General features: G+C 47.3%; 1 protein-coding gene across 1 annotated transcript; it reads right to left on the reverse strand.

Moving 5' to 3' along the window:
* Positions 1-546: 546 nt before the first annotated feature.
* HIGD1A (HIG1 hypoxia inducible domain family member 1A) lies at positions 547-13,906 on the reverse strand. The gene is made up of 4 exons (XM_060782758.2): positions 13,802-13,906; positions 5,230-5,337; positions 3,005-3,139; positions 547-1,021 (listed from the first exon to the last, which is right to left on the reverse strand). The coding sequence occupies exons 2-4, from the start codon at positions 5,330-5,332 to the stop codon at positions 972-974; spliced, it is 288 nt and encodes a 95-aa protein (XP_060638741.1). The 5' UTR covers positions 5,333-5,337; positions 13,802-13,906; the 3' UTR covers positions 547-971.
* Positions 13,907-14,530: the final 624 nt, after the last annotated feature.

Genomic DNA, 14,530 nt, shown 5'->3' on the forward strand with positions numbered 1-14,530 from the left:
CACCAGAAGTTAAATTTTGAGTTTTGTTAGAGTTCTGAAATTTTCACCACCAGAACTTTAAGTCAATGCCCACCAAACCCTTCTACTATGGTTCTAAAGTACTTACAAATGGTTCTAAATGGGACCACCAGAACTTAAATTTTGAGTTTTGTTAGTTATGAAATTTTCACCACCAGAACTTGGTGGTGAAAATTTCAGAACTCTAACAAAACTCTCAAAATTTGAGTTCTGGTGGTGAAGAGTACTTTAGAACCATTTGTAAGTACTTTAGAACCATTTAGAACCATGGATTGATCAGGCCTAGTAAGTACCACCGAGGATGCCTCTTGAAGCTCACAGAAATGACCGCTGGCTATCTGGAGGGTCAAATATTCCCATCCCAAAGGACAGAGGTTCTACAGCCACCAGCACCCTTTGAAAAAGAAGCGCAGCACACATAAGCCCTTTGCTATAAATGGGACCAAACGCCCCCCAGAAGAACTGTGCAATCTGCAATGCAAATCCCGGTCGTATAAGTTATAAAGCTTCCATATTTAATAAATAAAAGACTTTAAAATATAGTTTAATCCGCTCTATTTAAGGCTCATCTCTCAAATATTAAATAATCCAGAGTATTTGTTCTATGTGAATTTGAAGGAACCGAGAGTGGCGGAAAGGCTGTCTCCCTCGCTCCCAATTTCCCGCATCTCAACCACAAGTCCCATGAGCGTGGAGTCTGTGTGCCTTGATGCCACCGAACGGCCCCGTGCCACGTCCGTACAGTGAAAAAGGAGTTTTGATCGTTAAAACATCAATTGGCGGCCTTCCTCAAGACCAAGAGAGAAATAATAATCTAGGGTAACACTGGCAGCACACGGGTGGAGACCATGCGTGAGATGTACCAAGTATTCATTGCAGCACCGCTTCCGTGTGAGGCCTAAATCTAGAGTACATAAGAACGTCGGCACAGGCGGGCTTCCACGGAGACCCTCCTAGGGCTTGGGCTTGGCCCAGTATTCCCGGTACATGGAGTACAGCACACCTGAAACACAAGGAGAACACAAGGTCAGCATGCAGAGCTGGGTTTTGTTTTCAACGTCAACGTCACGGAGAGACATGCATTTCCTGAAAAGATGGTAATAGTAAAAGCTAGTAGGTCAGCGTTTCTCAACCTGGGGGTTAGGACTCCCAAGATCTTTTTCACACGTACTGCTCTCGGGACGCCTGGCTCAAGAGCAGTACATGTGAAAAAGATCTTGGAGTCCTCATGGACAACAAGTTAAACATGAGCCAGGAATGTGATGTGGCGGCAAAAAAAGCCAATGGGATTTTGGCCTGCATCAAGAGGAGCATAGTGTCTAGATCTAAGGAAGTCATGCTCCCCATGCTCTATTCTGCCTTGGTTAGACCACACCTGGAATATTGTGTCCAATTCTGGGCACCACAATTCAAGAGAGATATTGACAAGCTGGAATGTGTCCAGAGGAGGGCGACTAAAATGATCAAGGGTCTGGAGAACAAGCCCTATGAGGAGCGGCTTAAGGAGCTGGGCATGTTTAGCCTGAAGAAGAGAAGGCTGAGAGGAAATATGATAGCCATGTATAAATATGTGAAAGGAAGCCACAGGGAGGAGAAGGGAGCAAGCTTGTTTTCTGCTTCCCTGGAGACTAAGATGCAAGGGAACAATGGCTTCAAACCACAAGAGAGGAGATTCTATCTGAACATGAGGAAGAACTTCCTGACTGTGAGAGCCGTTCAGCAGTGGAACTCACTGCCCCGGAGTGTGGTGGAGGCTCCTTCTTTGGAAGCTTTTAAACAGAGGCTGGATGGCCATCTGTCAGGGGTGATTTGAATGCAATATTCCTGCTTCTTGGCAGAATGGGGTTGGACTGGATGGCCCAGTAGGTCTCTTCCAACTCTTTGATTCTTTAATTCTATGATGGGGGAGGGGTGTCGTGTGGTGGTGTCAAGGGGGGTCGCCAAAGACCACCAGAAAACACAGTATTTTCTGTCCATCATGGGGGTTCTGTGTTGAAAGTTTGGCCCAATTCTATCATTGGTGGGGTTCAGAATGCTCTTTGATAGTAGGTGAACTATAAATCCCAGCAACTATAACTCCCAAATGTCAACGTCTATTTCCCCCAAATTCCACCAGTGTTCACATTTGGGCATATTGATCCAGATCCATCATTGTTTGAGTCTACAGCGCTCTCTGGATGTAGGTGAACTACAACTCCCAAACTCAATGCCCACCAAACCCTTCCAGTATTTTCTGTTGGTCATGGGAGTTCTGTGTACCAAGTTTGGTTCAATTCCATTGTTGGAGTTCAGAATGCTCTTTGATTGTAGGTGAACTATAAATCCCAGCAACTACAACTCCCAAATGTCAAGGTCTATTTCCCCAAACTCCATATGTGTTTATATTTGAGCATATTGAGTATCTGTGCCAAGTTTGGTCCAGATCCATCTTTATTTGAGTCCACAAGTGCTTTGTGGATGTAGGTGAACTACAACTCCAAAACTCAAGGTCTATGCCCACCAAAAATCTTCTAGTATTTTCTTTTGGCCATAGGAGTTCTGTGTGCTCTCATTATTTGAGTCTAGAGCGCTCTGTGGATGTAGGTGAACTACAACTCCTTTTTGAGTCCACAGTGCTTTGTGGATGTAGGTGAACTACAACTCCAAAACTCAAGGTCAATGCCCACCAAACCCTTCCAGTATTTTATGTTGGTCGTGGGAGTTCTGTGTGCCAAGTTTGGATCAATTCCATCGTTGGTGGAGTTCAGAATGCTCTTTGATTGCAGGTGAACTATAAATCCCAGCAACTACAACTCCCAAATGACAAAATCAATCCCCACCGCAACCCAACCAGTATTCAATGTTATGGTTGGGAGTCACAACATAAAGAAGTGTATTAAGGGGTCGCAGCATTAGGAAGGTTGAGAAACACTGACCAAGGGGGAGGTCTGAAGTTTGCCCATGTCTGAACCCTGATCTGAGGGCAGCCTGCCCTCTGGGTACCTACCACACGTCATGGCGCCAACGACAAAGCCCTGCGCCGCCACTCGCATGTGGATCAAGTGGACGGACATCTTAGTGTCCCCTCGGTGCTTCAGCTTGTAGAGCCCGTAGGCCACGACCGCGGCAAACCCTGCAATGCCTGGAAGAAGAAACAGGATTGTGGCATCAACCTGACATCCCTTGGTAGTAAAAAGAAAAGAGCAACAACTTTCACTTCACTTAGGCGATCCCTCATTGTCTGAGTACAATGATCGGTGTCCTGGTGGTGGGTCTGTAGGTGGCTGTGGAGCCCTATTCTTGACCTACATCTTCTCCCGCAGTGAGGGCATCAGTTTCCAGGTGGAAGGCGGTCTCCGTCGGGGTTGGCTTGAAACAGCTTCCTCTTGGCACGTTTCTCTCTTTCGCCCTCCATTTGTGCCTCTTCAAATTGTGCAGCACTGCTGGTCACAGCTGACCTCCAGCTGGAGTGCTCACAGGCCAGGGCTTTCCAGTTCTCAGTGTCTATGCCAGAGTTTTTAAGGTTGGCTCTGAGCCCGTTTTTCAATCTCTTTTCCTGCCTTCCAACATTCAATTTTCCATTCTTGAGTTTGGAGTAGAGCAAAGGTGGTTGGGCATCCGGACAACGTGGCCAGTCCAGCGGAGTTGATAGTGGAGGACCATCGCTTCAGTGCTGGTGGTCTTTGCTTCTTCCAGCATCTGCCGTTTCCCCGCTTGTCTTCCCAAGAGATCTGCAGGATTTTCCGGAGGCAGCGCTGATGGAATTGTTCCAGGAGTTGCAAGTGACATCTGTAGACAGTCCATGTTTCACAGGCATACAGCAGGTTTGGAAGGACAACAGCTGTATAAACAAGCACCTTGGTATCCCTATGGGTGTCCCGGTCCTCAAACACTCTGTACTTCATTTGGAAGAATGCTGCACTCGCAGATCTCAGGCAGTGTTGTATTTCAGTCTCAGTGTTGACATCTGTAGGCAGTCCACGTCTCGCAGGCGTATAGCAGGGTTGGGAGGACAATAGCTTTACAAACAAGCATCTTGGTATCTCTACGGATGTCCCGGTCCTCAAACACTCTCTGCTTCATTCGGAAAAATGCTGCACTCGCAGAGCTCAGGTGTTGTTGTATTTCAGTGTCAATGTTGACATCTGTAGATAGTCCACGTCTCACAGGCATATAGCAGTGTTGGGAGGACAATAGCTTTATAAACAAGCACCTTGGTATCCCTATGGATGTCCCGGTCCTCAAACACTCTCTGCTTCATTTGGAAAAATGTTGCACTCGCAGAGCTCAGGCAGTGTTGTATTTCAGTCTCAGTGTTGATGTCTGTAGACAGTCCATGTTTTGCAGGCATATAGCAGGGTTGGGAGGACAATAGCTTTATAAACAAGCACCTTGCTATCCCTACGGATGTCCCGGTCCTCAAACACTCTCTGCTTCATTTGGAAAAATGTTGCACTCGCAGAGCTCAGGCAGTGTTGTATTTCAGTCTCAGTGTTGATGTCTGTAGACAGTCCATGTTTTGCAGGCATATAGCAGGGTTGGGAGGACAATAGCTTTATAAACAAGCACCTTGCTATCCCTACGGATGTCCTGGTCCTCAAACACTCTGTATTTCATTTGGAAGAATGCTGCACTCGCAGAGCTCAGGCAGTGTTGTATTTCAGTCTCAGTGTTGACGTCTGTAGACAGTCCACGTCTCGCAGGCGTATAGCAGGGTTGGGAGGACAATGGCTTTATAAACAAGCACCTTGTTATCCCTATGGATTTCCCGGTCCTCAAACACTCTCTGCTTCATTCGGAAAAATGCTGCACTCGCAGAGCTCAGGCGGTGTTGTATTTCAGTGTCAATGTTGACTTTGGTGGAGAGGGGGCTGCCAAGGGAGCGGAAATGGTCCACATTTTCTAATGTGACACCATTAAGCTGTATTTCTGGCATTGGAGAGGGATTGGCCAGTGACTGCTGGAAGAGCACTTTGGTTTTCTCTCTGCTTCATTCAAAAAAATGCTGCACTCGCAGAGCTCTCTTAAATGTAGGGACAAAGCAGGGCAGAGGCAGCAATCCCAGAGTTTCACTGACATTCAGGACGGCTCACAATGAGGAAGCAATATTTCAGAACCGTTTCCTGCTTTATTGTATTCACGCCCCTGGCTTAAGGCCTAGAACAAGGGCGTGTTTTCTCAGGTGCTCCAAGTAGGCCAAAGCTCCTAAATGTATGATCAAGGTCAACTTACCAACCGGGACGAATGGAGACTCCCGGGATTTTCTCATCAGTTTGGAACCTTCGGTCTCATCTGGCTGATAGCCGGACAGGGGGTTCTGCGAATCGGATGCCATGTCAACTGCAAGGAAAGAAGGAAAAACACACACTGTGCCATAAGGAATGCAGGATTTATTATTATTATTATTATTATTATTATTATTATTAAATTTTATTTGTACACCGCTAGCATCTCCCGAAGGACTCTATGCGGCTTACAAAAGCCAAGGCCTCAACACAACAACTACAGACAATAACAATACAATGCAATTTATTTCCTTTGATACCAAGCCTCAGTGAAACAAAAGCTCTTTGCAATCTCCAACACATGAATGATATGAACTTAAACCATTAAAGCATCTCCTAAATTATTTATTTTATTTATTTACAGTATTTATATTCTGCCCTTCTCACCCCGCAGGGCTCAGGGTGGATCACAATGCACATAAACATGGCAAACATTCAATGCCATAGGCACACAGACACACAGAGGGTATTTAACTTTCCAGCTTCACGAGGGTATACTTTGAATTCTGGCCACCGGGAGGAGCTGTTGCTTCACCATGCACTTGCGACACTGATGGGAGCACTTCCTCATTCTTTTGCACGCTGCTGGAGAGTTTTATGGCATCCTAAATTAGTTAAATTAGCCTCCCCCGCATAAGCGATACCTAAATCTCCTACTTGTCTGCTTTAGGCAGGTGTGAATGTTTGAACTGGTCACCTTCATCTGCACTGAATGGCCGTGCAGCTTCAAAGCCTGGCTGCGGGAATCCTTTGTGGGTAGGTGCAGGCCGCTGGAGAGTTTTATGGCGTCGTAAATTAGTTAAATTAGCCTCCCCTACATAAGCGATATCTAAATTTCCTACTTGAGAGATGCCACTGTCTTTCGGGCTGCAAAGGTCGACAGCAAGCTAGACAAATGGTCGGGAGCTTACTCCAACCCGGGCTGGCTTCAAACTCATTACCTTTCGGTCAGTAGTGATTTTAATGCAGCGGATTGCTTCCTGTCTGGAGGTTTACATACCTGTGCAATGCCCACTTGGACACAGCAAAATTTGAGAGAGAGCAAGGAAGTTAATCAAAGCAGACCTGACCTTAAAAATATCTTAGACTGTTATGCTTCTTGAGAGCTCTCTCTAGCCCGGCATGGGGAAACTTCTGCCCTCCAGGTGTTTTGGACTTCAACTCCCACCATTCCTCACAGCCTCAGGCCCCTTCCTTTTCCCCCTCAGCCGCTTAAGCGGCTGAGGGGGAAAAGGAAGGGGCCTGAGACTGTGAGGAATGGTGGGAGTTGAAGTCCAAAACACCTGGAGGGCCCAAATTGGCCCACACGTGGTGTATGGTTCAGTCTGGAGCACCTTTACTTGCAAGGGAAGGTCAAGGGCTCGTGGGCAAGCAAGCCAAGCCAGTGGGATTCCCCCAGTGGGGCAGAAACAAAGAGGACGCTCTCCTTGGCCAAGTTTTTGTGTGTTTGCATTCCTGCAGAGTAAAGGGTTTGAAGCAGAACAGCCAGCCTGCCGGCCCTTCTGGACAGTGTCCAAAAAGGCAGGGGAACCGGGGTCAAGCGGCACCGCTCTGCTTTGCAAGAGGGAGGCCTCAAGTTGGATCGGGTGGAAGAAAGGGAGAAATCAAACACTCTGGGCAAAGAGAGAGAACTTGCCTGGCTGGGAACAAAAGGGAACGACCTTCAACCTTTCCTGAAGGTCAAGAAGGGAGTTTTTTCCCAAAGGGACACAGAGAAACCGAAGCAGGACAGAAACTGTAGCGTTTGGACTGATTAGGCACAAAGGAGCCTCCCAGGGTCAGAGGGTTGCCACTTTCCCAACGATTTAATGACCCAAGGCAGTTTCAGCGAATATAGCTGCCTTACACACACTTTACTTACTTAGGCGATCATCCTCGTAGTCCAAGGATGATGGTCCTTCAAGTATAGTGTCCTGGCAGTGGGTCGGTAGGTGACTATGGAGCCCTATTCTTGATCTGCATATTCTCCCACAGTGAGGGCATTGGTTTCCAGGTGGAAGGCGGTCCCGGCCGGGGTTGGCCTTCCTCTTGGCATGTTTCTCTCTTTCACCCTCCATTTGTGCCTCTTCAAATTCTACAGCACTGCTGGTCACAACGGACTTCCAGCTGGAGCACTCAAGGGCCAGGGCTTCCCAGTTCTAAGTGTCTATGACAGAGTTTTTGAGATTGAGGTGGACTGGAAAAGAGAGTCAAAGATGGGCTCAAAGCCAACCTTAAAAACTCTGGCATAGATACTGAGAACTGGGAAGGCCTGGCCCTTGAGCGCTCCAACTGGAGGTCAACTGTGACCAGCAGTGCTGCAGAATTTGAAGAGGAACGAATGGAGGGTGAAAGAGAAAAACATGCCAAGAGGAAGGCGCGTCAAGCCAAACCCGACTGTGATCGCCTTCCACCTGGAAACCGATGCCCAGAAGAATAGGGCTCCACAGCCACCTACGGACCCACCCTGGAGGATTATCCTACTCGGACAACGAGAGATCGCCTAAGTAAATAAGCAAAGGAGCAAAGAGTTGAGCTGCTGCATTTCTTTTACCAAGGAAGTATTGTGATAACCCTGGGCAAAGGGTGTCCCACCCCAAAATGAAACGTGTAAGGGGCCTTACTACTGCAATGCACTCTACGTGGGGCTACCCTTGGAAACGGCCTGGATATTTCAATTGGTTGAACGAGCAGCAGCCAGGCTGTTAAGTGGTACTCCTTAGTGGGAGCGGTCAACCCTTCTGTTTAAGGAGCTCCACTGGCTGCCGTTCATTTTCCGGTCCCAATTCAAGGTGCAGGTTCTTACTTACAAAGCCCTGAACGGTTTGGGACCCGCCTACCTGTGTGACCGCATCTCTGTGTACGAACCCACACGACCCCTTCGATCATCTGGAGAGGCCCTATTCACGATCCCACCTCCATCGCAAGCATGATTGGTGGTGACGAGAGAGAGGGCCTTCTCGGTGGTGGTCCCTCGACTATGGAACTCACTCCCCAGGGATATTAGGCATGCCCCAACTCTGGCAGTCTTTAGGAGGAGCCTGAAAACGTGGTTGTTCCAGTGTGCCTTCCCAGAATAAGGAAACTCCCAGCAATATGTCCCTAAACGCATTCCTAAACAAACTCCAAAATTTCTATCCTAGTTATACATCACCTGGTCATGCCCAGCATTATTTTTTTAAAAAAAATTAATTATTACATTTGGCCCAGCCATAGGTTATTAAACGTTGTCATGTTATTGTTAATGTTTATTGCTTATTTTCTGCTTATGAGTTTATTTATTGTTTTGCATTATTGTTGCTATTGTTTTTATTGTTGTATTGTGGGCTCGGCCTCATGTAAGCTGCACCGAGTCCCTTGGGGAGATGGTAGCGGGGTACAAATATAGTTTTATTATTATTATTATTGGGTTGTTGTAGGTTTCTCCGGGCTGTATGGCCATGGTCTAGAGGCATTCTCTCCTGACGTTTCGCCTGCATCTATGGCAAGCATCCTCAGAGGTTGTGAGGTCTGTTGGAACTAGGAAGAAGGGTTTATATATCTGTGGAATGACCAGGGTGGGACAAAGGACTCTTGTCTGCTGGAGCTAGGTGTGAATGTTTCAACTGACCACCTTGATTAGCATATGAGTGTGGAGAGGAGCAAACCACTGACCACCTGCTGCAATACAACCTGAGCCCTGCCACATGCACCATGGAGGATCTTCTTGAGAGGGGGGGGCATTCCTTTCTATGTCAATGTTTCTCAACCTGGCCGTCAGAACCCCTGGGGGAGGTCACAAGGGGGGTTTCAGAGGGGTTGCCACAGACCGGAAGCACTCCAAAGGGCCAGCTACTGGTCAAAGGACATTTAATAAACTACCAAACTCACAATTTTTGTATTTCGTCTGTTTGTTTGCTTTGTTCTGTTAGAAAAGTAATACAATTGACTGGTTGTCCTGACACGACAAATAAAATAAATAAATAGCATATAATGGCCTGACAGTGCCTAGAGCAAACTTTGGCACTGTCTGTGGCATTATGTAGGCACTGTCAGGCCATTATATGCTAATCAAGGTGGTCAGTTGAAACATTCACACCTAGCTCCAGCAGACAAGAGTCCTTTGCCCCACCCTGGTCATTCCACAGATATATAAACCCTTTTTCCTAGTTCCAACAGACCTCATTACCTCTGAGGATGCTTGCCATAGATGCAGGCGAAATGTCAGGAGAGAATGCCTCTAGAACATGGCCATATAGCCCGAAAAAACCTACAACAACCCAATAATAATAATAATAATAATAATAATAATACTTTATTTGTACCCCGCTACCATCTCCCCCCACATCATGAGGAGACAGCAAATCCTAGAGAAGACAACTATGCTGGGGAAAGTGGAAGGCAAAAGGAAGAGGGGCCAACCAAGGGCAAGATGGATGGATGGCATCCTTAAAGTGACTGGACTGACCTTGAAGGAGCTGGGGGTGGTGGCGGCCGACAGGGAGCTCTGGCGTGGGCTGGTCCATGAGGTCACGAAGAGTCGGAGACGACTGAACGAATGAACAACAACAACCATCTCCCCAAGGGGCAATCTTTTGAAACATTCACACCTAGCTCCAGCAGACAAGAGTCCTTTGCCCCACCCTGCTCATTTCACAGATATATAAACCCCTTTTTCCTAGTTCCAACAGACCTCACTACCTCTGAGGATGCTTGCCAAAGATGCAGGCGAAACGTCAGGAGAGAATGCCTCTAGAACATGGCCATATAGCCCGGAAAAAAACCTACAACAACCCAGTGATTCCGGACATGAAAGCCTTCGACAATACATTATTATTATTATTATTATTATTATTATTATTATTATTGGCTTGACCCATCAGCCTTAAAGGGACTCAGAATGATGCAGACACACTACGTTTCTGAATAGAGAATGCTTGCACACATGAGAACAGGCTGCAAATTATCTACGAGAGAGATATGGTGTTGGAAGAGACCCCAAGGGCCACTCCACCCTCTCTGAAAGGCAGGAAACCACAGACAAGGAAGTCTGACAACACTGGCTTTGGGGACTGTTGCAAACGCATGGGTTTTCCCCATTACGTCTCCTCCGGTCCCTGTTGCTCATCTCCACCAGCGGTTCTGCAATGCCTTCCTCCTGCTCCGGATGTGCGTGAGCCTCCCGTTGCATCACTCCTCGCTTGCCGGCAAACGCAAGGCCAACCCCAGTGGACCCTCCCCGCTGCTCCAAACCCACGTGGGCACATAACCACTTTGGGCACATACTGTCCCAATGACCTTAACTCCCCCACCGTCCTTCACTTGATCTCTTCCCCACGCTTTTTCCTGTTGAGATCCCTGGACTATCCATTGTATAGTAGTAGCCTTGGGGGGGGGGGGGGGTCCTTTCTATGTCTATGTTTCTCAACCTGGGCGTCAAGACCCATGGGGAAGGATGGGTTGCCAAAGACCATCAGAAACCATCAGATGGGTTGCCAAAGACCATCAGAAACCATCAGATGGGTTGCCAAAGACCATCAGAAACCACCTATTTCTGATGGTCTTAGGTGCCCCTTTGGTGAACTACAACTTCCAGAATTCAAAATCAGCTCCCCCGCAACCCCACCAGTATGCAATGTTGGCCATGTAGTTAGTGTGCCAAGTTTGGTGCAGATCCACTATGGGGTGAGTTCAGAATGCACTTTGATTGTAGGTGAACTATAAATCCCAGCAACTACAACTCCCAAATGTCGCACTGTATTTTCCCCTATACTCCACCAGTATTTTCTGCTGGTCATGGCAGTTCTGTGTGCAAAGTTTGGTTCAATTCCATCGTTGGTGGAGTCCAGAATGCTCTCTGATTGTAGGTGAACTTTAAATCCCAGCAACTGCAACTCCCAAATGTGAAGGTTTATTTTCCCCAAACTCCACCACTGTTCACATTTGGGCATATTATTTGTGCCAAGTTTGGTCCAGATCCATCATTGTTTGCGTCCACAGTGCTCTCTGGATGTAGGTGAACTACAACTCCCAAACTCAAGGTCAATGCCCACCAAATCCTTCCAGTATTTCTTATTGGTCGTGGGGGTTCTGTGTGCCAAGTTTGGTTCAATTCCATCGTTGGTGGAGTCCAGAATGCTCTTTGATTGCAGGTGAACTATAAATCCCAGCAACTACAACTCCCAAATGACAAGGTCTATTTCCCCAAAGTCCACCAGTGTTCACATTTGGGTATATTGAGTATTTATGCCAAGTTTGGTCCAGATATATCATTGTCTGAGTCCACAGTGCTCTCTGGATGTAGGTGAACTACAACTCCCAAACTCAAGGTCAATGCTCACAAAACTTCTGAGGATGCCTGCCATACATGTGGGTGAAACGTCAGTATTTTCTGTTGGTCTTGGGAGTTCTGTGTGCCAAGTTTGGTTCAGTTCCATTGTTGGTGGAGTTCAGAATGCTCTTTGATTGCAGGTAAACTATAAATCCCAGCAACTGCAACTCCCAAATGTCAAGCTGTATTTTCCTCGAACTCCACCAGCATTCACATCTGGGCATATTGAGGATTCTTGCCAAGTTTGGTCCAGAGCCATCGTTATTTGAGTCCACAGTGCTCTCTGGATGAAGGTGAACTACAACTCCCAAACTCAAGGTCAATGCCCATCAATACCTTCTAGTATTTTCTGTTGGTCATGGGAGCTCTGTGTGCCAAGTTTGGTTCAATTCCATCATTGGTGGAGTTCAGAAAGTTCTTTGATTGTAAGTGAACTATAAATCCCAGCAACTACATCTCCCAAGTGGCAAATGTTTCTCAGGTTGGAATCTTTGGCAGGCAGCACATTCATTCAGATATAAACCCAGTTTCGGTGGCAAGCATGGAGCCAACTTGAACCCTCTGGGTGTTTTGGACTACAACTCCCACAATTCCTAACAGCCTACCGGCTGTTAGGAATTGTGGGAGTTATAGTCCAAAACACCCAGAGGGTTCAAGTTGGCTCACATCTGAGATAACACAACAAAAAGTTATCGAAGGCTTTCATGGTCGGAATCACTGGGTTGCTGTGAGTTTTCCGGGCTATCTGGCCACGTTCCAGAAGCATTCTCTCCTGACGTTTCACCCACATGTATGGCAGGCATCCTCAGAGGTTGGGAGGTCTGTTGGAAACTTGGCAAGTGGGGTTTATATACATATACCTGCGAAATGATGTCCAGGTTGGGAGAAAGCATAGATATGGCCTCAATGCATCTTCAGAGCCTGGCTGGATTTCCCCCAGGCAGCATCCATCCAGGCTTTGAAGCTGCAAGGCCATTCAATGCTAATCAAGGTGGCCATTTGCAACATTCACATTTGTCTGCCTCAAACAGACACAAGTTCTTTCTTCCATTCTGGACATTCTACAGATATATCAACCTCACTTGCCTAGTTTCCAACCTCTGCCATAGATGTGGGCAAAACGTCAGGAGAGAATGCTTCTGGAACACGACCAGGCAGCCCGGAAAACTCACAGCAACCCCGTAACACAACAAACTTCCGCAACAAATCTCAATTGCAGAGCATAGAAGAGAAATTTGACTTTGAACCGCACCAAATCATAGAATCCCAGAGTTGGAAGAGACTTGTGGACCATCCAGTCCAACCCCATTCTGCCAAGAAACAGTAAAATCACATTCAAACCACTCCCGACAGATGGCCATCCAGATTCCGCTTAAAAGCCTCCAAAGAAGGAGCCTCCACCACACGCAGGGGCAGAGAGTTCCACTACTGAACAGCTCTCACAATTACGAAGTTCTTCCTAATGTACAGGTGGCATCTCCTTTCCTGTAGTGTAGTAGTTCTCGCGGAAAAGTTACTTTTTTTGGCCATACATACTCACATTATTATGCCGCCATTTAAAAATGGCTTGATCATGAGAGAAAGGAAGATGGTTTACAACTACAACACATCCTAGCCACCAAAGGGTATTATGATTATTAATACCCTGGCCCAAGCCAGGGATGATGGAAGCTGCAGTCCAGGGCATCTGGGGGATTCTGGGACTTGTAGTCCTCCCACAGGCCTGAACTTCAGGGCAGTGGGGGAATTCTGGTGGTAGAGGTCCAGGAAACTGGGATTTGTAGTCCTCCCACAACTTTGAACTTCTCCAGGCCCTGAATATAATGTACAGATGGGGATTTTGGGACTTGTAGTCCTCCCAGAGATCTGAACTTCAGGGCAGTGGGGGATTCTGGTGGTAGAGGTCTAGAAAACTGGGATTTGTAGTCCTCCCGCAGCTTTGAACTTCTCCAGGCCCTGAATATAATATACAGGTGGGGATTCTGGGACTTGTAGTCCTCCCACAGGCCTGAACTTCAGGGCAGTGGGGGATTCTGGTGGTAGAGGTCTAGGAAACTGGGATCTGTAGTCCTCCCACAGCTTTGAACTTCTCCAGGCCCTGAATATAATGTACAGATGGGGATTCTGGGACTTGTTGTCCTGTCCCAGCTCTGAACTTCAGGGCTTGGGAGGGATCAATCAGTCAACATTTTTTGCTAATGGGGGATCCGCGCATGCGCCCTTGGCTCACCTTTCTGAAGAGCTCCACACTCTGCGACCGTCCCCTCAGACGCCCAACCGGCTTCTGACCGGCGAAAACCTTGCGCGGCCTCTTGGCTCCGCCCTCTCCCTGACGCCACTTCCGCCGCTCTTTCCCCGCCCCCTTGCTAGCGTCAGGACCAATCAGCGCAAACTGCGATTCCCAGAAAGCGCCATAAGCGGCCGCTCTTTCTCTGCGTGTCAGTCACACCTGGCGACCAATCAGAAAACAAAGCCGCGTTATGACGTCACCGGTTGCCAAGGCCGCCCTGCTGTGAATGGACTCTTGTTCTTTTCACCCTTTCCCTACTTTTGCTTAGGCAAGGAGCAAAGTGGGATTCCTCCCTTGGAACAAGCAGCTCACACAAAGATACTGGCTTGTTCAGTAGACTCTCCTCTACAGTTCAGTTTTGGCCGAAAGCTTTACCATGGAATGGTTGTGTTGTTAAAGTGCAAAGTATGGAACCCTTTACAGATGTTCGGTCTGAAGGAGGCCTCAAGGGTCTCTGAGTAAGGGGCTTTTGGGTATTTATTTATTTATTTATCGTGTCATCAGCAACCATTGTATTACAATTCTAACAGAGCAAAACAAACACAGAGATTAAAAAGAAAAAAGAAAAAGAAGGAAAAAAAACACACAGATTTTGCAAATTTGGTATTTGGTTAAATGTCCTTTGACCAGTATCTGGCCCCTTGGAGTGCCTCTGGGGTTGCCGCAAGA

The sequence above is a fragment of the Anolis sagrei genome, chromosome 6 (genome assembly GCF_037176765.1).
Source record: "Anolis sagrei isolate rAnoSag1 chromosome 6, rAnoSag1.mat, whole genome shotgun sequence".
Classification (NCBI taxonomy): domain Eukaryota; kingdom Metazoa; phylum Chordata; class Lepidosauria; order Squamata; family Dactyloidae; genus Anolis; species Anolis sagrei.